Below are 23,217 nucleotides of genomic sequence, written 5' to 3' on the forward strand. Positions count from 1 at the left end.
ATCTGGCTTTTAAGTCTGTCCAATGAAAATACCATTTTTTGTTACAAATTTAACCAGAACCATGCACAATGCACATTCACTAATAATTACCAACTCCTTGTAGCAGGCATTATAGAACACATTAACACAGGTCTCGTATAAACAATCTCACAAGCAGAAGTTCACGTGCTAGTTGGTAGCCAGCTAATCTTTTATATTTAAAGTATAGCCAACTTGGTTCTATTTGCTCGGTAACAAGGCAGAACAGTTGAATTGTTATGAACACACCCGTCTGTCTCCCAACTGTTTGGACAGCTTGCTAGCCTGTCCACTGTTCAGATGTTGAAATCAAGTGGCCCACTTTATTTCTCAGAATGAAAACAAGTTGCCAATTCTTTAGATAATAGTATTTTATGCTCATTTTATAAAACGTAGACTAGACAGCTAGTATAACAGTATGTGACAAAAACTGCTAGCGGTAAGTGGTACCACAATCCCGCGAGTGACAAACATATCATTCAGATTCAATGTTCATTGATACTCCTGTTTTAGTAGGTTTTGCTCTACGCAATTTGAGGAGTTGAAACACAAAAATTGTATCGTTATAAAGGTTTTCTCCATTACAGTAAAACGGTCTTATTGTGTTTCGGAGTTCTTGTGACTGGTTCTGTGGGACCAAACCTTCAATTGCAAATAGAGAGTTGAAGCTGTTTGTCAGAGAGGAAGGAGTGATCTTTCGTCTTTGTTGTTGTGAGTGGCAGGGGGAGTGGCTTGGGGTCTGCGTGCGAGTGGGAAGGTGCACAATACACACCGCACAGAAGGAGTGAAGGAGACGAGACCCGAAAAGACAAACGCTCATAAAAATGGAAAAACATAATAGGAACTCGATTCTTGCGACACAGGCTTTTGAAACATTTGCTCTGAAACGAATAAGAATGAATTAGATATCTATTCATTGTGATAATGACTCATAGAGTCATGGTTTGGTTTTCCCTTTGTTTCAGGGGAGGGGATGCGGGGGGGATTCTCTCACCAGGCGTGTGTGTACACTGATAAGATGAGTGTGTAACCGTATAGCATCAATTGTAGAGCGTTATATTTGCATTTTTATGAGCAATAGCATCACCATACCCCGCAATACTATGTTAATGCATCCAAAATGCAACATTTAGTACAAGCTTGTCTACTTACTCAGTTCCATACATGTTTAATGCATGCTGGTAAGAGTTTGTGTGCATATGCACTGAACAGGAGAACCATAGAAAGAACTGTGTATGTTTATTTTCCCCCTCACCTTGAAAGACCTTGCGAGGGGATTCCCCGCTGGTTCAGTCCGAGGATGATGGCTTGCCTCCCAAGTGGCTCCCTATTCCCTATATACTGCACTACTTTGACCAGGGCCCATCGCACTACTTGGGTCCTAGTCAAAAGTAGTCCATTATATAGGCAGTAGGGTGCCATTTGGGACACATCGAATTAGTGTTGCATGGTATACCGGTACCACGGTAATATCACGGAACCAAAACGTCATGATACTTATGATACCAACATTTTAGAATACTGTAGTACCGTTTCATATGATACTACAAAAAAAAATTGCCCTACCAATCTGAAGAAACCAGTGGGGCCTGGCTGTGTTTATTAATCAGTTTTGTTTATAAATTGTTACATTTTTTTAAGCAACAGCAACTAGTCACTTGTATGCGCCAACCCAATAATGTCCACTTTACTTTCATGCCAGGGTTTCTGTTTCTGTTAGGAAAATGTGGCGCAGGACATCTTACTGGCAACATTTTAAATTGACCAGATATTTGAGAAATCTGACGAACCCATATGCATTTGGTGCATAACCTGATTAGGGCTTCCATCCACGGTTCTCAGAATAACCGGAATCACATTTAGGTTATGGTAATGACAGAACATGCAAATCGAAGATGCAATGATGTGCAGCCCCTCTTACCGAATTCTGATGTGCACTTTTGAAGATGTCGAAATAACTATCCACATTTGACTTTTCCTCAGCCGACGAGTAACAAACAGCAAAATCACTTGCCTATGTCGATCTACTATTCCCTTTAGGAGAATAGTTGACCTATTCTATTGGTCAGCTTGTCAAGAAAGAAATGGCCTATTCCAAACAGACAGTTGTGAGAAGATGGATCCCAAATTCATACAACCAGTAGGCTTTGGCTACATACAGAAAACACAATGCCTGCCATTTGATGATGCTGCAGCAGCTCTTGCGCTGTCTGACATATTTTCCACTCATAGGATCTGTATCTGTATGTTGTACGCCTGTGATAAATCAGATGCATAAGGAATACTGTAGCCTACACAGTCTAATTTTAATTCAATTCAATTTCAGTGCCAGTCAAAATGTTTGGATACACCTACTCGTTTAAGGGTTTGTCTTTATTTTTACTATTTTCAACGTTGTATAATAATAGTGAAGACATCAAAACTATGAAATAACACATGGAATCATGTTGTATTGAAAAATGTGTGTTCAAAATATATTTTAGATTCTTCAAAGTAGCCACACTATGCCTTGATGATAGCTTTGTGTAACAGTATAACTTTAGACCGTCCCCTCGCCCATACCCGGGCGCGAACCAGGGACCCTCTGCACACATCATCAACAGTCACCCACGAAGCATCGTTACCCATCGCTCCACAAAAGCCGCGGCCCTTGCAGAGCAAGGGGAACTACTACTTCAAGGACTCAGAGCAAGTGACGTCACCGATTGAAACGCTATTTAGCGCGAACACCGTTAACTAGCTAGCCATTTCACATCCGTTACATTTGCACACTCTTGGCATTCTCTCAACCAGCTTCATAAGGAATGCTTTTCCAACAGTCTTGAAGGAGTTCCCATATATATTGGAGCAATTGTTGGCTGCTTTTCTTCCACTCTGCGATCCAGCTCATCCCAAACCATCTCAATTGGGTTGAGGTCAGGTGATTGTGGAGGACAGATCATCTGATGCAGCACTTCATCACTCTCCTTCTTGGTCTAATAGCCCGTACACAGCCTGGAGGTATGTTGGGTCATTCTCCCCGTTGAAAAATAAATAATAGTCCCACTAAGCGCAAACCAGATTAGATGGCGAATTACTGCAGAATGCTGTGGTAGCCATGCTGGTTAAGTGTGCCTTGAATTCTAAATAAATCACTGACAGTGTCACCAGCAAAGCACTCCCACACCACCACCTCCATGCTTCACGGTGGGAACCACACGTGCGGAGATCATCCGTTCACCTACTCTGCGTCTCACAAAGACATGGCAGGTTGGAACCAAAAGGAAAGATTTCCACCGGCCCAATGTCCATTGATCGTGTTTCTTGGCCCAAGCATGTCTCTTCTTATTGGTGTCCTTTTAATAATTTCTTTGCAGCAATTTGACCATGAAGGCCTGATTCACGCAGTCTCCTCTGAACAGTTGATTTTGAGATGTGTTGGTTACTTGAACTCTGAAGCATTTATTTGGGCTGCAATCTGAGGTGCAGTTAACGAATGAATTTATCCTCTGCATTAGAGGTAACTCTGTGGCGGTCCTCATGAGTGCCAGTTTCATCATAGTGCTTGATGGTTCTTGAAATTTTCCGTATTGACTGACCTTCATGTCTGAAAGAAAGGATGGACTGTCATTTCTCTTTGCTTATTTGAGCTGTTCTTGCCATAATATGGACGTGGTCTTTTACCAAATAGGGCTATCTTCTATATGTCACAACACAACTGAAGAAATTCCACAAATTAACTTTTAACAAGGCACACCTATTAATTGAAATGCATTCCAGGTGACTACCTCATGAAGCTGGTTAAGAAAATGCCAAAAGTGTGCAAAGCCGTCATCATGGCAAAGAGTGGCTACTTTGAAACATCTCAACTGTAAAATATATTTTGATTTGTTTACGACATGATTCCATAAGTGTTATTTCAAAGTTTGATGTCTTAAATTATTATACTACGAAATACATTTAAAATAAAAAAAACCTTGAGTAGGTGTTTCCAATCTTTTGACTGGTACTGCAAATTAAGCTATAGACAAATAATAATTTCCATCGACCGGTATTTTCGCCAATGAATAAGTTCAAAAGCGTTTTCGCTATGCTTTTTAAAAAAAAAAGTTTATTCTACTGGACAGATGGCTGGCGCCAATGGTTTTTTATTTATTGGCCTTTCAATTGTTTTATAGGCCAATAGCTGGCCTATATACACAACCGGCTAACCCGGTAATCCTGTTTCATGCGCATTTCTGGTGTGGCATCAGTAATCCGCCAGCCGCATCCCCTACGCATCTATTCCTCCCATCAGTTTTTAGCATATCATTTATTCAGACCCCGATCAGTCTTCTGTTACCTGTTGTACATTGGAGCAGTGCTCCGAGCCAGCGAAGTTGATGCGTTGTGTATATAATTTCATCCTTGATATAACCAAGAGAACAGGCCAGTCTGATAGGCTTTGCAAGTTTTCTGTCGTGCAACGCAGCAGTGCCAGAGAGGGGGGAAACGGCTTCGCGACGATCATGCTTGCAGCTTTACAGCAAAGAAAAGGTCTTGTCTCTAGCTCAAACAGTTAAAGAAATTGCTCATATTGCCGTAGCTACCTTTTTTTCCTTTCTGTGAGATTTCGCGCACATTTGATATAATTATTTTGATGACAAATAATGTTAGGGTTAGGGGAGGGTTTGGCCGGGGTATTCCGTCATTGTAAATAAGAATTTGTTCTTAACTGACTAACCTAGTTAAATAAAGGTTAAATAACATTTAAAAAATATGAGCAATTCAGCGATTCTATGCAGTGTTCTATTATACGGTGTGACGTTAAATTCAATATGTATTGAGTAGAAGTGTGAATTTCGGTGACAGGATTTTTGTGGAACACGTGCATAACGTTTAGAGAACGTGAACAACCGTCAGGACGGTAGGCCACTCAGGTTTTTTTCCACCGTGGTATCGTGCTACTTGACCTGGTGTCATACTGTTAGTAAAATGCTGCTATTGTGACCACTACAGACAATGTGGTGGGGTGTGGGTGGCAGGGTGAATGGAATTTTTCAGTGCTGGTCATCGTTTGCCATCTGGGAGAGGAGGGAGTAGGGAGGAGAGGACAGACAGCCAACACATGTTACAGCACCCTGTCACGGAAGCTGCCTAATCATCCGGGTAACGGTGCGCCACAGGGTCTGTTGCCACACGGACCCCCATTAGCCATTATGGTCTGTCAAACACACACAGTAAGTGCACGCACACTATTAACTCACACACACACACACTCAGCTACAAAGCCTGCCAGCCATTCGTCTCTGAAGCGGTGACAAATCGCTGCACACATGAGCAGTCAAATATGAACATGCTAATATGCTCTACTACACTTCAGCAGGCATGCCAATCATATCTCCAGCTCTCTTTAAAGCAGGTATTCTAGTTACTCCTTTGGAAAATGTGTATGTGGACTTGTTTGATAACATTCAACTATTGTTCCGTTACTGTCGGAAATAAAGGGGCAGTCCAGAGGATCTATAATTAGGTGTGTCACAGCAGCTGCCCAGCAATGGTATAGACTGTCTGGTGTAGTACATGTCCAGAGGTGTGCTGTTTAATCTCATTGAATGGTACTACCCAGATTGCAGCATCTTGAGCCTAGACAGAAGTTTTATTTAAACTCTGTTCCAGTATCCTATAGACCACTTGTGTAATTAGTGATGTACAGCCTAAGCCGCACACCAATTTTTTTTTTTTTCTTGAGCAGATGGTCAGGGGGCCGGAACGTAATTGCAAATCATTTGTAGACTGCAAGAAGCCCAAACAGAGATATTTTACTAAAACCATAATAATTTCAAACCTTGCTTGCATTTGCATACGATCACATATATCTCTCTACTTTGCGTGGGAATTCTTTGGAACATATTTCCAGAATTAAATTCACTTGGAGCTGATTTGCTGGTGTTTTTTTTTTATGTCTTTTGTGTCCAGCAATAATAACTAATTTTAAACTTTTATTTATTTTTTGCTCAGAAAACTTGGATGGACAAATCAAATCAATGCAGCTGCATTGTCATCCAAAAAAACACTGATGCAACTGCTCAATGATCTGAATGTGGCCCTGTTCTTGGGCTTTTTTTAAACGTCAGTGAAGCTCTTGAACACTCTCAGTACCAACAAATTATCATTGGGAGATGACAATAATATGCTCCAGTCAAGATACAAAGTCAACTTCTGTGCAAGAATACAAAGTATTCTCTTATCTCACTTTCAAAACTGATTTTGTTCTTGGCTATTTTGTTTCCTTGATTTCCGTGATGAAAATGACAAACCATCCCTGACAGTGATTTTAATTGCAGAGGGTTATGATTGTAGATGACCTGACATTTTTCTTTCTCTCTTCTTTTCGCAGCTCTTTCGTGAAGTCAGGATCATGAAGATCTTGAATCACCCCAATATTGGTAAGACCAACCAACACATCTATTCTATCCTAACAATGCAAGGTATTTTCAAAAGCAATGCCAGTGTCAAGCAAGATTGTACCGTATCCATATTACTCCTAATGCAACCGTATTAATCCTAATACTAACTCTACCATATTACTACATATACTTATAGCAGCACGTAACGCGACTTCTTTCAAAACCTATTGTACAACGTCCAATTCATTTGTATCCATCGCTTTCCATACTCTGTGACATGGACAGTTTTGAGAACAGCACTATCTATCTATAAAAGAAAAATGGAATATCACCTGAAGACTTGACCTAGGATAAGTACATGTATGCCCTAAGATGTTGTATTGTCTTCTTATTAATGTTTTTATGCTGCTACTTGTCCATAGCGGTTTACTCTTATCAATGGGACTTGCCAGGCTAGATAAAGGATACATACAATTAAAATAACAAACTAATAACAAGAGAACTTGATGGAAAGCGAAGCGGCATTCCAGGATGTCGCTGTGCAGTGACTGATAGGGAAAGGGGAGTGGTGTGATTTTGTTTTTCGCCCAGATCCCATTCCGGTTGACTTTGAGATGCTCTTTTTCTGTGCCGGCCCATTCCAGTTACCCAGCGGGGGGGGATCGGAATTACTCCCATAAAACATCATTTGGACTGACCGCTGGGCGATGGCGTCATTTAGACTCCGGGCCTGGGAATGATTACACAATACACACGCACACACACTTCAAGGCAAGAGCAGAGATTTATCTGAAGGAAACCATTGTCCCTTAAAAAAAAAAAAAGACTTGCCTAGTCGCTTTTTAAAACCTAATTATTCACCAACAGATCAATTTCTTTAAGACATGACTGGCATTTACTGTCCTTCTGTATTTGGGTTATGATTTCAATAGTGATGCACCAATATTACATTTTTGGCCAATACTGATATCCAATACTTTCCTTGCCAAAATAAATATGATACCGATATTTAAAAATGAGCGGCCTTTTAAGCATTCTAGTACAGTTAAATAGTTAACACTCACATGGACGCAGCGGTCTAAGGCAATGCATCTCAGTGCAAGAGGCATCACTACAGTCCCTGGTTCATATCCAGGCTGTATCACATCTGGCTCTGACTGGGTAATAGTGGACTTTGCGCTTAGCCTTCAAATTAAAAGTATGGCATAGTTCTACTATTTGTATTCATTTTCATCACTGTCAATGGCATACTTTTTATTTTGAAGGCAAACTGCAAATTCCACTATTGTGCCTAATCCTTATTGTGGCTAGCTTCATAACACATAACCCGGTCCGGTCGAGCCTCACTAGCCAGATGAAGCAAGCTGGCTGCTTATAACATTAGCTTTGGGCAACAGGGTTATGTGGCTGGCTAGCTATTTATTTTCATGAACTGAAGTTCAATTTCAATAGGCAAACAACAAGTGGCAACCTAGCTAATACTTACTCACAAGGATTCCTAAATTATTGCTTAGAATGATGAAAATGACTGCAGTTTCTACTGGTTGTTGTTTTCAGGCTGGTTGTATTGGTGCTAGCTAGGTACCAAGCTAAAGCTAGCTACTCCAGAAGTTGCGGTCGAACAAATTATGCTTTATTACCAACGTGGTATTGTAATAATAATAACATATTGTAACAATATTGTAACAATAATTTGTGGCCGGTGTTTGCTTGTTTGCAGACTTTTTTCACAGCGTTGACAGTGCTACTGTATCTTTTTCCATAGTGTGTATGTCATGAAGCTAATAGCAGTGACTCTATTACTGTGTAACAACGGTAGGGCAACGTCTGAAAAATACCGCACTTGGTAGTGTGTACCGGTGCTTGACCAGTCAGCGAAAGCCAACATCACCCACGACAGAGAACGGTTGATTGTCAAGGGTAATGAATTCTATTATCTTGGCTTTAATGGATTTTGCCTTAGAGTTGTCTCGCAGAAATTCTCTTACTCTTTCAAATGACTGCTCAACTTGTTGACTGCTCGATCCACACAGCAGACATTGTGGGCTAGGTTAGGAACGCTGTGTTGCACGTGTAGTCATTGTCATTATGTACCTACGTTGTATAGGTATGCACGGCAGCTTTGAACTCGGTTTTTAACATCAGCGTTAACTAGACATCGGGCTGATACCAATGTTGGCATTTTTAACTAATATCGTCCAATTCCGATATGTTCACTGATATATTGTGCATCCCTAGTTTCCAGTCATGGTAATGTCTTCACTACCTTCTTTATTGTTGTTCAATTTATTGTTGTTCGATTCCCATTTTTAGAACTAATCCAAATCATCCCCACCTCTGACCTGATCGGAGTATGTCAAAGCAGTAGTTGAGTGGTAGCCTGAGCGCCTGTCTGTTTTAGCTATCATGCCAGCTCTTTGTCATGTCAAACATGTTTGGGTTGACAATGACCACTATGGAGTTGGTGAGTGCACAAACAGATCTGGGACCAGGCTAGTTGAGTGGGTGGGCAAGGCTGGCGATTTATTAGGGTGGCTTTGCTCTTGATAGCTGGCTATTTTTTTTTAGGTGGGATAGTTTAGGGGTGCGGTGGGTTGGGCAGGCAGTCGCTGATATTGAATCTTAGAGGCCATCTTCTGCCGTTGTGCCCTTGCGCAGGTCACTTAGGTTCTAAACTGCTCCTGGGATGTGCATGTGGGTTTTTGAGGAGTTTCAATAAAGCAGAAGACAAATCTGTTTCCTTAAGAAAATTGACAATTAAGTAATTGTCATTATATTGTAATAGTCAGGTAAATTTGACTTGATCCTGATCAAAGCTTCAGTCTTTTACTACCTTTCTCTTTTCCTGTTCTATGCCCAGAGTAATGTAATGAAATGAGTGTGACAGGAAGGGGGTCATTTCATTCCTTTACATGTCTCCACATTGTTAGGCAGCTGTATGTGTCCACATGTGTGGGGCTGGAGGTGTCATGGTAGGAGATGGCTAGATGGAAGGGGTTGGTGTGGTTTCGCTGTAGTTCTTTGAAAAATGTATTTGTGTGTAAGTCAAAAGCACGCAGGCACACATCATGCCCCCCCCCCCCCCCCCTCCCCCCGTGTGTGTGCGTTTTGAAAGAGCCTTTATGCATCCAGAGCAATGTGGAATGAATCACTTTCTTTGTACAACACATGGCTTTGATAGTTTTTTTTTCTTTCTCCATACACACAAAAATATTATTTCTCTCAAATTTTATGCACAAATTTGTTTACGTCTTTGTTAGTGAGCATGTCTCCTTTGCCAAGATAATCCATCCACCTGACAGGTGTGGCATATCAAAAAGCTGATTAAGGTGCACCTTGTGCTGGGGACAATAAAAGGCCACTTAAAATGTGTAGTTTTGTCACAACACAATACCACAGATGTCTCAAGTTTTGAGGGAGAATGCAATTGGCATGTTGACCTCAGAACTGTCCACCAGAGCTGTTGTCAGATAATTACATGTTCGGCATCCCGAGTGGCGCAGTAGTCGAAGGCACTGCATCGCGTGTGCCACGAGAGATTCTGGATTCTAGTCCAGGCTCTGTCGCAGCCGCCCGCGACCGGGAGACCCATGGGGAGGCACACAATTGGCCCAGCGTCGTCCGGGTTAGGGGAGGGTTTGGCCAGCAGGGATGTCCTTGTCCCATCGTGCACTAGCGACTCTTGTGGCGAGCAGGGCGCAGTGCACGCTGACACGTCGCCAGTTGCACGGTGTTTCCTCTGACACATTGGTGCGGCTGGCTTCCGGGTTAAGTGGGCATTGTGTCAAGAATCAGTGTGGCTTGGTTGGGTTGTGTTTCGAGGGCGCACGGCTCTCGACCTTCGCCTCTCCCCAGTTCGTATGGGAGTTGCAGCGATGAGACAAGACTGTAACTACCCATTGGATACCACGAAATTGGGGAGAAAACAGGGTAAAATAAATAAAGATTATTGAATTTTCATTTCTCTACCATAAGCCACCCCCAACGTCATTTTAGAGAATTTGGCAGTACATCCAACCGGCCTCACATCCACAGACCACGTGTAACCACGTCAGCCCAGGACCTCCACATACGGCTTCTTCACCTGCGGGAAAATTTGTAAAAACACATTTTGATTGGCTGGGCATGGCTCCCCAGTGGGTGGACCTATGCCCTACAAGGCCCAACCATGGCTGCATCCCTGCCAAGTCATGTGAAATCCATAGATTAGGGCCTAATGAATTTATTTCCATTGACTGATTTCCTTATGAACTGTAAATCAGTAAAATCTTTGAAATTGTTTCATGTTGCGTTTGTTTTTGCTCAGTAGATGCACCCTTTTCGTCTGTCAGGATGTGTGTTCTCATTGGCTATCCTCACTCATCCACTATTTCTCTCCTCTCTCCTTTTCTCTCCAGTTAAATTGTTTGAAGTCATTGAGACTGAGAAGACACTTTATTTGATAATGGAGTACGCCAGTGGTGGTGAGTATGAACAAAATGATGGATGAATCAAAACGGACTCTGTTCGCCTCCATGCACAGTATTTTATTGGGCAAGTGATAAAAATATGTTTTGACCAAAATCATATTTTCCCGGTTCATTAAGATCACATTCACTTTCTTTTGAGACATTTGTATCTTTTGCGGGCACCTTTTAAGAATAATTGTACTAGCACAGTGGTAGACATCTCCCAGGTCTTGGAGAGCCGCATTGTGTGCAGGCGTTTTGTTCTACACCAGCTAAGATTCCAAATTATTATAATTATTCTGGTACAAATTGAATATTCCAATTTAGCGGATGACTTGAATCAGGTGTGTTAAGAGTTGGGCTGGAACAAAATCCTGCACACCTGCGGCTCTCCAGGACCCGGAGCTGCTGAAGCTTTTTGGTTTGCGATAGACGTTTCCTTCCTCACTCCAGACCTCTCTATTTCTCGCTCTGTGTCCCCATCCAGGTGAGGTATTTGACTACTTAGTTGCACATGGAAGGATGAAGGAAAAGGAGGCTCGGGCCAAGTTTCGCCAGGTGAGTTACTGCTAACACACACACACAACTGCAGACTCTCTCACACACACACACACACACACGGACACTCCCGTACGCTAACACACACTGACACACAGTACAGCGACACGCGTGCGTGCGCACACACTGCTGAAAACTAAAACTGCTGTGTGAAGAGGTGCAGCAATGTCACCAGCCATATCCTCTGTCATCAATCTCCTGTGGGGAGGGAGGAAAGGAGATAGGGAGCGGGGGGAGAGGAGACCCCTTCCTTCCCTGACACAGGCACTGGAGGAGACTGGTCCGTGCTCAGAATAAATAGATGAGCTAATGACCTCCTGGGAATAGACAGCACGTGTATGACTGCGTGTGTGTGTATGTTCATGTTCAACAGGAAAAGGGAAATGAGCTACCTAGTCAGTAGTTCAACTGAAATGCGTCTTCCTCTTTTAACCCTACCCCTCTGAATCAGAGAGGTGCGGGGGGGCTTCCTCAATCGACATCCACGTCATCGGCGCCAGCTGGCTATTAGGGTGTGTGTCATGTCAGTGAGTCCTACAGGCGAGGTTGGGCATGTCTCTTACAGTTTGTGTGTATTCTACAAGCCAGGCAGTGTGCGAGTTGATAACATCTCAGTAAAGTGTGTGTGCGTGCGCAAGCATATGTGTGCTGGTGTGTGCTCAATGACATTCCCATATCTGTTACTCAGCGCGAACAGACCTCATGCTGATTCACCAAGCAGAAATACAGTACATTAGAAATACTTTATTACTCCCCTAGTGCACTTCTGTCTGTCAACCCACACTGGCCTCTAGTGGTGGTGTTTTGGCATCGCAGCATCCGTGCGTGACTAAGTGAAAATTTGGGAGTGGAAGCTAGGATTTCCCCTTAAGTATGTAAGGTTAGTCAATGGCCCCATCTAGAAACGGGTCCTAGGCCTTTCCCCTAGATTCTAGTGGTAGCCCTTAAGCATTATCCGTTATGAAGTGTCTCTCCCAAGTATAAAAGGTTTGTGTTGGTCAATGGCCCTGTCCAGAAACAACCCCTAGCCCCTGTCCACTACCCACCTCGGCACATTTGTAGATCTGAAGCGATTGGATACATGTAAGGAACATGGCAAAAAAAAGTATTGAGCGCAAAATCAATCTATTACTATATTGCTGACACCTATCCAGTCCTTTCAGATCTACCTAGGGTTCAATATGGAATTGCGCAAAAGTCTAAACTTACTCAAATACCTTTTTCTTTGGTAACCAGACATCCACAATTTCCGGGACAGTCCCCGATTCCAGGGACAGGCCACCAGCTAGTCCCTGATTTAGCCCTTGAAGAAAAAAGCAACTCTGAAGTTAAAAGGAGGCTGATATTTAAATAATCAAACTCTGTATCCAATCAGATGTTCATGTAAAAATGCGGTCTTTCACTGTACCCAGCTCGTTTGCTTCTGCGGCTTTGGCACGGGCCTTTTATGGGATTATTTTATCAGTGATAACCAACATTGTAACCACTGCATGAACGACCATGCCCATGACCAGAAAGTGCCTCCAACAGCATAGTTACCAAACTTGGGTGATTAAAAAAATGTACAAGATAGGCTACGCTTTAAGAAGATAAGATAAGAAGACAAGATAGGCTACGATTACTATATAGGGGTAATCCATTTTTCGCTCAGCTAAAATCTGGTCACCTTAGCTAACAGATCAGTGCCTAGTGGCTCAGAATAGGACTGCTGATCTAGGATCTGCTTTTCTAGATAATAATGAAACAAGGACAAAGGGGACCTTTATTTAACTAGGCAAGTCAGTTAAGAACAAATTCTTATTTTCAATGACGGCCTAGCAACAGTGGGTTAACTGCGTTGTTCAGGGGCAGAACGACAGATTTGTACCTTGTCAGGGATTTGAACTTGCAACCTTTCAGTTACTAGTCCAACACTCTAACCACTAGGCTACGCTGCCGCTGGATATACTTTATGAATACGCCCCTGGGAAATGTGTGGTGTCCACTTCATTTTAGTGTTGTCCTATCCAGTCTTGTCAGAATTGATGATTAGCGTTGGCATACCTCGAGGGAGGAAGAATGAGTTATCTATGTGGCATTCAAACAGAGTACCCTATCTCTAGGACTGAGGAGAGATTTGATTAGCCTTATTGCTAGGAGACTAACGCAATCCAACCTCTGCTGGGAATGGGGACTAATTAATTTGTAGCATAGCTTAGCGGCTAATGCGGACTAACTGTAGAGATTCATTAGCCGTCAGTAGAGCGATAGCGTAGCAGCTAAATCTACCATTGAGATTTGTTAGCTTAGCTTGGTAATTTGTTGATTAGTTAAATCAGGTGTATTAATGCTGGGGTAGAACAAAAATGTACACCCTGAGGGTCCCTCTACACCTGAATTTTCTCTCTCTCTTTCAGATTGTCTCTGCAGTGCAGTATTGCCATCAGAAGAGGATCGTCCACAGGGATCTCAAGGTGAAAACCAATACCATACATGCTGCTGTAGCATTGAAACTTTGATCCATCAAGGGTCACACACACATTGTCTGTCTGTGATTCACTGTCTGAGTGTATGTCTGAGTAGACATCGATCGACAGATTGAGAGACAGACTCTGACTCTGTCTTTCGATCAATGTATATCCATCCGTCTGTCTATCTGTCTGAATGCTGTATCTCTCATATGCACAGTTACTCACCCCCCTCTCGCGATTTCCCATCAGGCTGAGAACCTACTCCTGGACGCAGACATGAACATCAAGATTGCAGACTTCGGCTTTAGCAACGAGTTTACCCTGGGCAGTAAGCTGGACACGTTCTGCGGCTCCCCGCCCTACGCCGCCCCGGAGCTGTTCCAGGGGAAGAAGTATGATGGGCCCGAGGTGGACGTCTGGAGCTTGGGGGTCATACTGTACACGCTTGTCAGCGGTTCACTGCCCTTTGACGGACAGAATCTGAAGGTGTGTTTGGTGAGGGGTGGTTGTGTGTATGCTTTGGGATTTGGGGGGAATTTCTGTATGGAGCTTATGGGTCATACTATTATAGAAGCGACGATAGTCACGTGTATTGGTTGAAGCTCAGTGTTAAATTCAAATCTCCATATCATCATATCTAAGCCAATATGTAGTTCTTGACCAGGTTTGCACACACTGCAGCAGGGATTTTGGCCCATTCCTTCATACAGACCTTTTCCAGATCCTGGGCAATACGGACTTTCAGCTCCCTCCAAAGATTTTCTATTGGGTTCAGGTCTGGAGACTGGCTAGGCCACTCCAGGACCTTGAGATGCTTCTTACGGAGCCACTCCTTAGTTGCTCTGGCTGTGTGTTTCGGGTCGTTGTCATGCTGGAAAACCCAGCCACTACCCATCTTCAATGCTCTTACTGAGGGAAGGAGGTTGTTGGCCAGGATCTTGCGATACATGGCCCCATCCATCCTTCCCTTAATACGGTGCAGCAGTCCTGTCCCTTTTGCAGAAAAGCATCCCCAAAGAATGATGTTTCCACCTCCATGCTTCACGGTTGGGATGGTGTTCTTGGGGTTGTACTCATCCTTCTTCTTCCTCCAAACACGGCGAGTGGAGTTTAGACCAAAAAGCTCTATTTTTGTCTCATCAGACCACATGACCTTCTCCCATTCCTCCTCTGGATCATCCAGATGGTCATTGGCAAACTTCAGACGGGCCTGGACATGTGCTGGCTTGAGCAGGGGGACCTTGCGTGCGCTGCAGGATTTTAATCCATGACGGCGTAGTGTGCTACTAATGGTTTTCTTTGAGACTGTGGTCCCAGCTCTGTTCAGGTCATTGACCAGGTCCTGCCGTGTAGTTCTGGGCTGATCCCTCACCTTCCTTATGATCATTGATGCCCCACGAGGTGAGATCTTGCATGAAGCCCCAGACCGATGTTGATTGACCGTCATCTTGAACTTCTTCCATTTTCTAATAATTGCGCCAACAGTTGTTGCCTTCACACCAAGCTGCTTGCCTATTGTCCTGTAGCCCATCCCAGCCTTGTGCAGGTCTACAATTTTATCCCTGATGTCCTTACACCCTCTCTGGTCTTGGCCATTGTGGAGAGGTTGGAGTCTGTTTGATTGAGTGTGTGGACAGGTGTATTTTATACAGGTTCAAACAGGTGCAGTTAATACAGGTAATGAGTGGAGAACAGGAGAGCTTCTTAAAGGTCTGTGAGTCGTAATTCTTACTGGTTGGTAGGTGATCGAATTCTTATGTCATGCAATAAATGCAAATTAATTACTTAAAAATCATACAATGTGATTTTCTGGATTTTTGTTTTAGATTCCGTCTCTCACAGTTGAAGTGTACCTATGATAAAAAAATGAGACCTCTACATGCTTTGTAAGTAGGGAAACCTGCAAAATCGGCAGTGTATCAAATACTTGTTCTCCCCACTGTAGCTAGCTATACGGTGGTATTCAAGATGAAATGAATCAATAAATGCAACCAGCTATTTTCATTAGCTAGGTAGCTAACTAGCAAATGTTACCTAGCTAACGTTGACTTGCTTGTACAAAGTCCAGCAGCTAGCTAACACCAGTCAGCTGAAAGCTAGCTAGCCAATGAACAGGCAAATAAAGGTAGCTAGGCAATTAATGTTGGTTAGCTAGCTAGCGATCTAATGTAACATTATACCAGTTAGATAAAAGCTAACGCTGGCTAGGTAGCTAACCAACAAGCGAGGAAAGCTAGCCAAGGAACGTTTTTCACATAAGTCATCATGTGTTAACTGCTGATCTAGACCCTTGCGTGTAATCGGAGCACAAACAAATATGCACAAATAAAGAAGTGAACGTCATTGGCTGCTATGATAGCCAATTTAACTTTAGCTAGCTAAGTAACCTTAACCGATGTAAAGGTTCGCTAACGTTGATAGCCAGATCATGCACCACAATTTATCATACTTTCTTACGCAAAACACAACTAGTTAGTCAATGTTACTTTTGTAAACTGCCAAGCGAATCACTTTCATTTGCATCTCAGACTTCTGTCGCTGTACATTTCAAAAGTGCGAAACAAATTATTATATTGACTTTTCTACCTGTAAAAAGTTTTAGAACACCTACTTATTAATGGGTTTTTCTTTTCTTTTTAAAAAAAACGTTTTTTCTACATTGTAGAATAATAGTGAAAACTAACTATGAAATAACACATATGGAATCATGTAGTAACCAAAATATTGTTGGCCTAGAAGGCCAGCATCCCAGAGTTGCCTCTTCGTTGTTGACGTTAAGACTGGTGTTTTGCAGATACTATTTAATGAAACTGCCAGTAGAGGACTTGTGAGGTGTCTGTTTCTCAAACTAGACAAAATCAAATCAAATTTATTTGTCACATACACATGGTTAGCAGATGTTAATGCGAGTGTAGCGAAATGCATGTGCTTCTAGTTCCGACAATGCAGTAATAACCGACGAGTAATCTAACCTAACAATTCCAAAACTACTACCTCATATACACACACAAGTGTGAAGGGATAAAGAATATGTACATACAGATATATGAATGAGTGATGGTACAGAACGGCATAGGCAAGATGCAGTAGATGGTGTCGAGTACAGTATATACATATGAGATGAGTAATGTAGGGTATGTAAACATTATATTAAGTAGCATTGTTTAAAGTGGCTAGTGATATATTTTACATCAATTTCCATCAATTCCCATTAGTTGAGTCAGTGTGTTGGCAGCAGCCACTCAATGTTAGTGGTGGCTGTTTAACAGTCTGATGGCCTTGAGATAGAAGCTGTTTTTCAGTCTCTCGGTCCCTGCTTTGATGCACCTGTACTGACCTCGCTTTCTGGATGATAGCGGGGTGAACAGGCAGTGACTCGGGTGGTTGTTGTCCTTTATGATCTTTATGGACTTCCTGTGACATCGGGTGGTTTAGGTGTCCTGGAGGGCAGGTAGTTTGCCCCCGGTGATGCGTTGTGCAGACCTCACTACCCTTTAGAGAGCCTTACGGTTGTGGGCGGAGCAGTTGCCGAACCACGCGGTGATACAGCCCGACAGGATGCTCTCGATTGTGCATCTATAAAAGTTTGAGTGTTTTTGGTGACAAGCCGAATTTCTTCAGCCTCCTGAGGTTGAAGAGGCGCTGCTGTGCCTTCTTCACGATGCTGTCTGTGTGGGTGGACCAATTCAGTTTGTCTGTGATGTGTACGCCGAGGAACTTAAAACTTACTACCCTCTCCACTACTGTCCCATCGATGTGGATAGGGGGAGTAAGAAATAACATGTAAAAAAATAAAAAACTGCATAGTTTCCTAGGAACGTGAAGCGAGGCGGCCATCTCTGTCGGCGCCGGAAGTGGACACTCTAATGTACTTGTCCTCTTGCTCAGTTGTGCACCGGGGCCTCCCACTCTTTCTATTCTGGTTAGGGCCAGTTTGTGCTGTTCTGTGAAGGGAGTAGTAAACAGCGTTGTACGAGATCTTCAGTTTCTTGGCAATCTCTGGCATGGAATAGCCTTAATTTCTTAGAACAAGAATAGACGGATGAGTTTCAGAAGAAAGGTCTTTGTTTCTGGCCATTTTGAGCCTGTAATCAAACCCACAAACGCTTATGCTCCTGATACTCAACTAGTCTAAAGGTCAGTTTTATTGATTCTTTAATCATAACAACAGTTTTCAGCTGTGCTAACATAATTACAAAAAGGTTTTCTAATGATCAATTAGCCTTTTAAAATGATATACCTGGATTAGCTAACACAGTGATGGTTGCTGATAATGGGCCTCTGTACGCCTATGTAGATATTCCATAAAACATCTGCCGTTTCCAGCTACAATAGTCATTTACAACATTAACAATGTCCACACTGTATTTCTGATCAATTTGATGATTTTTTTGAATGGACCATTTTTTTTCTTTTCAACAACGACATTTCTAAGTGACTCAACTTTTGAACAGTAGTGTATATCTATCTCATTTGGCTGTATGTATTATTAGATATATACCTATTGTAAAGGTGTATTTTTCTTGCGCGACCATCTTTATTGCAAAGAGAAATAGAAGAACAAACAACTTTAAGCGACACATTATTTTGACCGAGGTAATGAACATAGCTACTGTAGTAGGTCCTTGCTCAGCACAGGAATTTCTAAAACACAACCATGTTTGAAACACAAGTGGTTCTGAGCTTATGTCAATGTTACACAGGTAAGCTAACAGTAACAGAAATCAGGAATGCAGACGGACTATCTATCTAAGATACTGTGTCCAGCACACCACCACATGTTATGTTGGGCACCAACTGACCAAAAAAAGGATAGTATTATTATAAATATATTTAAAAAAAACTGTTTTGCTGAAATATTTAAAGGAACTACAGGCATGCACCACATTACTACAAGACAAAACAGCTCAATCAAGCCTGATGGTCTTGTAAGTATGAAAGAGAAGCTTGTTTTCATTATAATAATAAAAACATGAAAAGGTAGCGTAATAGGATAGGATGTCCTACTGTGGTGTGTGAAGAATCCAATACTTTACCTTGCATGCGTTACAAATCACATTATTGTGGAAGCACCTCTAAGAGTGTGAATTAGGCTGTTTGAGAAGGTTTGAATCCTAAGCAACCTGCCTACACATAGTTTGAAGTACAATACCAACATAGCTACTGTAGTAGGTCAAAGCTGTGTGCTTGAAAACCTTGGTAGAGCATGGGTGGAATAGGTATTCTGGTGCTCATGTGAATTTCCTTGTTCGGCTTCAGACCAATACTTATTCTCACTTAAAACTTTGATAGGCCTACATGCTTGAAGAACGTGTGTGTGTGTGTGTGTGTGTGTGTGTGTGTGTGTGTGTGTGTGTGTGTGTGGTGGGGCATGGGATGGATGTATGGAACAGATGTAAAGAGAAAGCGAGAGGGATGGTAGCCTGGAGGTCGTGCTTTATGCTGATCAGCAGATCCCTGCCCATTGATTCTCCCAAGGGGAGGCGTGTGCACGTGTGTGGAGCCACTTATTTCCAATGTGGGACACATCAGTCTCCTTCATTTGCTACCATTGTTGAATTCTGCGGTGTCAGTTGTTCCACAGTTCTCAGTGCTAAATAGTTTTTGGTTACACTTGAAGTTATATCGGCCTTATACAGTACTGCAAAAACAAAACACTGTTTTTGGTAACACTATTTGACATGCTCCAATGACATATTTGACATTTTCCTGACAAATAGTGTTGAGGGGTAAAGTCTCTTCCTTTGGCCAAAAAGTCTCATCCCCTGTTATTGTTGTTAATTGTCCTGTGTAGGACCTGAGAGAGAATGCTAAGAGGGAGGTATCGTACTCCTTCGTACATGTCTAGAGATTGACCCCTAACCCCAAACCTCTACTCTCTATCTCCCTCCATAGGAGCTGAGAGAACGCGTGCTGAGAGGGAAGTATCGTATTCCTTTCTACATGTCTACAGACTGTGAAAACCTGCTGAAGAAACTGTTGGTGCTCAACCCTGGCAAACGGAGCAGTCTGGAGGTAAGTGAGAAAGCGAGGGACACACACACACACACACACACTGACACATGCACGGATGTACGGTCACACACACATGCACGGACACACATGCACGGAAAAACACTTATAGACTCAAACACATACCACATGTGCGTGCTCATACAGACATGTAGATAAAGAAATCTCTTGTTCACGTCTACAGCCTGCCTTCATGAAACTAAAGAAGACACGTTAAACCAATGGCTTCTAGTCACTGAAACACTGATGTTTTTTTTATTTTTCTACATCTTACTAAATCCAACTTGAGCGTATAGATGTGCGAAGTCTCATGATTTTCACTATGCTGAATCTGTTTCGTCCTCTCTATCTTTCTGTCTCTGTTTGTCCATTGGTCCATCTAACCGTCTGTCTCCCCCTCAGCAAATCATGAGAGACCGCTGGATGAACGTGGGCCATGAGGAGGAGGAGCTGAAGCCCCATCAGGAACCGGAACCCGACTGGAACGACACCAAACGGATAGGTCAGTCACATACGCCCAATGTTGTAATCGTCTGATTGGACACTCTCCCTTCCTCACTTATGGGCTGTTTTGTAACAAGCTGTATTTTGTGAAAAAGATCACTTCCATGCCACAAATTTTTTTTTAAATACAATAACTTTATTATTCTAAAGGGAACTTCAGGTGTGACATTCGAATTAGACGACAAATTAGACAAAAACCCTTTTCATGTCATTAAGTCATTCATAGTGTGTTATGTTCCCTCCTCTCCCTACAGAACTGATGATAACCATGGGCTTCCCCAAAGAGGACATCACAGATGCGTTAACGGGACAGAAGTACGACGAGACCATGGCCACTTACCTCCTTTTGGGCAGGAAACCAGCCGAGGTGAGACATGCGCTATAGCCATACTAATGACAGACTTCACAAACAATATGTATCCCATGGATACACACATTAAAGACTTATTCCTTTATTCGAAAACCACGAAACGGCAGCCCCCACTTGGTTTGCTATGAAGCTGAGATAAGGGGTATCCACTTGAAATTCTTATTGGGATTTATGGATTAAGGACTGACAGTCTGAGGTCAAAATGACTATACTTTAGAAACTTCCTGCTTACAGACATCAACAAAATTCTGATCTGCCAAGACTGCCATCATTTCCTCTTCCCAATTTACACCCTCCCTTGAAGCATGGGAAGAGCCAATAGTGGCGATCTTGGTAGGTTTTAATTTTCTTGTTGATTTCTATAAGCAGGAATTCGCCACACGGCTGTCATATTGCAGTCTACATGACCACCACGTTATAATGTGTGCAATGACTCTTCCCCCCCCATTTCATTGGACAGTTTGAGGGGAGCGAGTCGCTGTCCAATAGCAACCTGTGTCAAAGGTCACGGCCCAGCAGCGAGGCCAACAACAGTTCCAGCCAATCGCCAGCCCACTCCAAGGTCACACGCAGCATATCGGCCAACCAGAAGCAGCGCCGCTTCAGTGACCATGGTAAGGACAACATTGTCGACCATCTTGAATCTCAAACAAAATGTTAGTTTTATCACCATTATTACAGAAAATATTATTATTATATATTGGAAAATCGTAGCTTAAAGAGTTCTGGATTTTGGCATTTTTATGTCTCTGTCCAGTATAAAGGAAGTTGGAGGTAGTTTTGCGAGCCAATGCTAACTAGCATAAGCGCAATGAATGGAAGTCTACAGCAGGGCTCTGTCCAACCATGTTCCTGGAGCGCTACCGTACTGTAGGTTTTTACTCCAACTCTAATGTAGTGCACCTTACAGTACCTTCAGAAAGTATTCAAACCCCTGGACTTTTTCCATATTTTGTTGTTACAGCCTGAATTTAAAATGTGTTAAGTTGAAATTGTGTGTCACTAGCATTGAAGTTACAGTGCCTTGCGAAAGTATTCGGCCCCCTTGAACTTTGCGACCTTTTGCCACATTTCAGGCTTCAAACATAAAGATATAAAACTGTATTTTTTTGTGAAGAATCAACAACAAGTGGGACACAATCATGAAGTGGAACGACATTTATTGGATATTTCAAACTTTTTTAACAAATCAAAAACTGAAAGATTGGGCGTGCAAAATTATTCAGCCCCCTTAAGTTAATACTTTGTAGCGCCACCTTTTGCTGCGATTACAGCTGTAAGTCGCTTGGGGTATGTCTCTATCACTTTTGCACATCGAGAGACTGAATTTTTTCCCCATTCCTCCTTGCAAAACAGCTCGAGCTCAGTGAGGTTGGATGGAGAGCATTTGTGAACAGCAGTTTTCAGTTCTTTCCACAGATTCTCGATTGCATTCAGGTCTGGACTTTGACTTGGCCATTCTAACACCTGGATATGTTTATTTTTGAACCATTCCATTGTAGATTTTGCTTTATGTTTTGGATCATTGTCTTGTTGGAAGACAAATCTCCGTCCCAGTCTCAGGTCTTTTGCAGACTCCATCAGGTTTTCTTCCAGAATGGTCCTGTATTTGGCTCCATCCATCTTCCCATCAATTTTAACCATCTTCCCTGTCCCTGCTGAAGAAAAGCAGGCCCAAACCATGATGCTGCCACCACCATGTTTGATGGTGGGGATGGTGTGTTCAGCTGTGTTGCTTTTATGCCAAACATAACGTTTTGCATTGTTGCCAAAAAGTTCAATGTTGGTTTCATCTGACCAGAGCACCTTCTTCCACATTGGTGTGTCTCCCAGGTGTCTTGTGGCAAACTTTAAACAACACTTTTTATGGATATCTTTAAGAAATGGCTTTCTTCTTGCCACTCTTCCATAAAGGCCAGATTTGTGCAATATACGACTGATTGTTGTCCTATGGACAGAGTCTCCCACCTCAGCTGTAGATCTCTGCAGTTCATCCAGAGTGATCATGGGCCTCTTGGCTGCATCTCTGATCAGTCTTCTCCTTGTATGAGCTGAAAGTTTAGAGGGACGGCCAGGTCTTGGTAGATTTGCAGTGGTCTGATACTCCTTCCATTTCAATATTATCGCTTGCACAGTGCCCCTTGGGATGTTTAAAGCTTGGGAAATCTTTTTGTATTCAAATCCGGCTTTAAACTTCTTCACAACAGTATCTCGGACCTGCCTGGTGTGTTCCTTGTTCTTCATGATGCTCTCTGCGCTTTTAACGGGCCTCTGAGACTATCACAGTGCAGGTGCATTTATACGGAGACTTGATTACACACAGGTGGATTGTATTTATCATCATTAGTCATTTAGGTCAACATTGGATCATTCAGAGATCCTCACTGAACTTCTGGAGAGAGTTTGCTGCACTGAAAGTAAAGGGGCTGAATAATTTTGCACGCCCAATTTTTCAGTTTTTGATTAGTTAGAAAAGTTTGAAATATCCA

General features: G+C 42.6%; 1 protein-coding gene across 6 annotated transcripts in view; it reads left to right on the top strand.

Annotated features, from left to right (window-relative positions):
• Positions 1-23,217, top strand: part of LOC110493770 (serine/threonine-protein kinase MARK1) — an 80,963-nt gene that overhangs the window by 47,531 nt on the left and 10,215 nt on the right. For all 6 annotated transcript variants that reach the window (XM_036949757.1, XM_036949760.1, XM_036949759.1 and 3 more), the window contains 9 exons: positions 6,377-6,425; positions 10,784-10,849; positions 11,322-11,392; positions 13,789-13,845; positions 14,092-14,328; positions 19,738-19,857; positions 20,257-20,356; positions 20,613-20,725; positions 21,189-21,342. In XM_036949757.1, coding sequence (XP_036805652.1) covers positions 6,377-6,425; positions 10,784-10,849; positions 11,322-11,392; positions 13,789-13,845; positions 14,092-14,328; positions 19,738-19,857; positions 20,257-20,356; positions 20,613-20,725; positions 21,189-21,342 — 967 coding nt within the window. The remainder of the gene's footprint in view (positions 1-6,376; positions 6,426-10,783; positions 10,850-11,321; positions 11,393-13,788; positions 13,846-14,091; positions 14,329-19,737; positions 19,858-20,256; positions 20,357-20,612; positions 20,726-21,188; positions 21,343-23,217) is intronic.

The sequence above is a fragment of the Oncorhynchus mykiss genome, chromosome 17, assembly GCF_013265735.2.
Source record: "Oncorhynchus mykiss isolate Arlee chromosome 17, USDA_OmykA_1.1, whole genome shotgun sequence".
In the NCBI taxonomy this organism is placed as follows: Eukaryota; Metazoa; Chordata; class Actinopteri; order Salmoniformes; family Salmonidae; genus Oncorhynchus; species Oncorhynchus mykiss.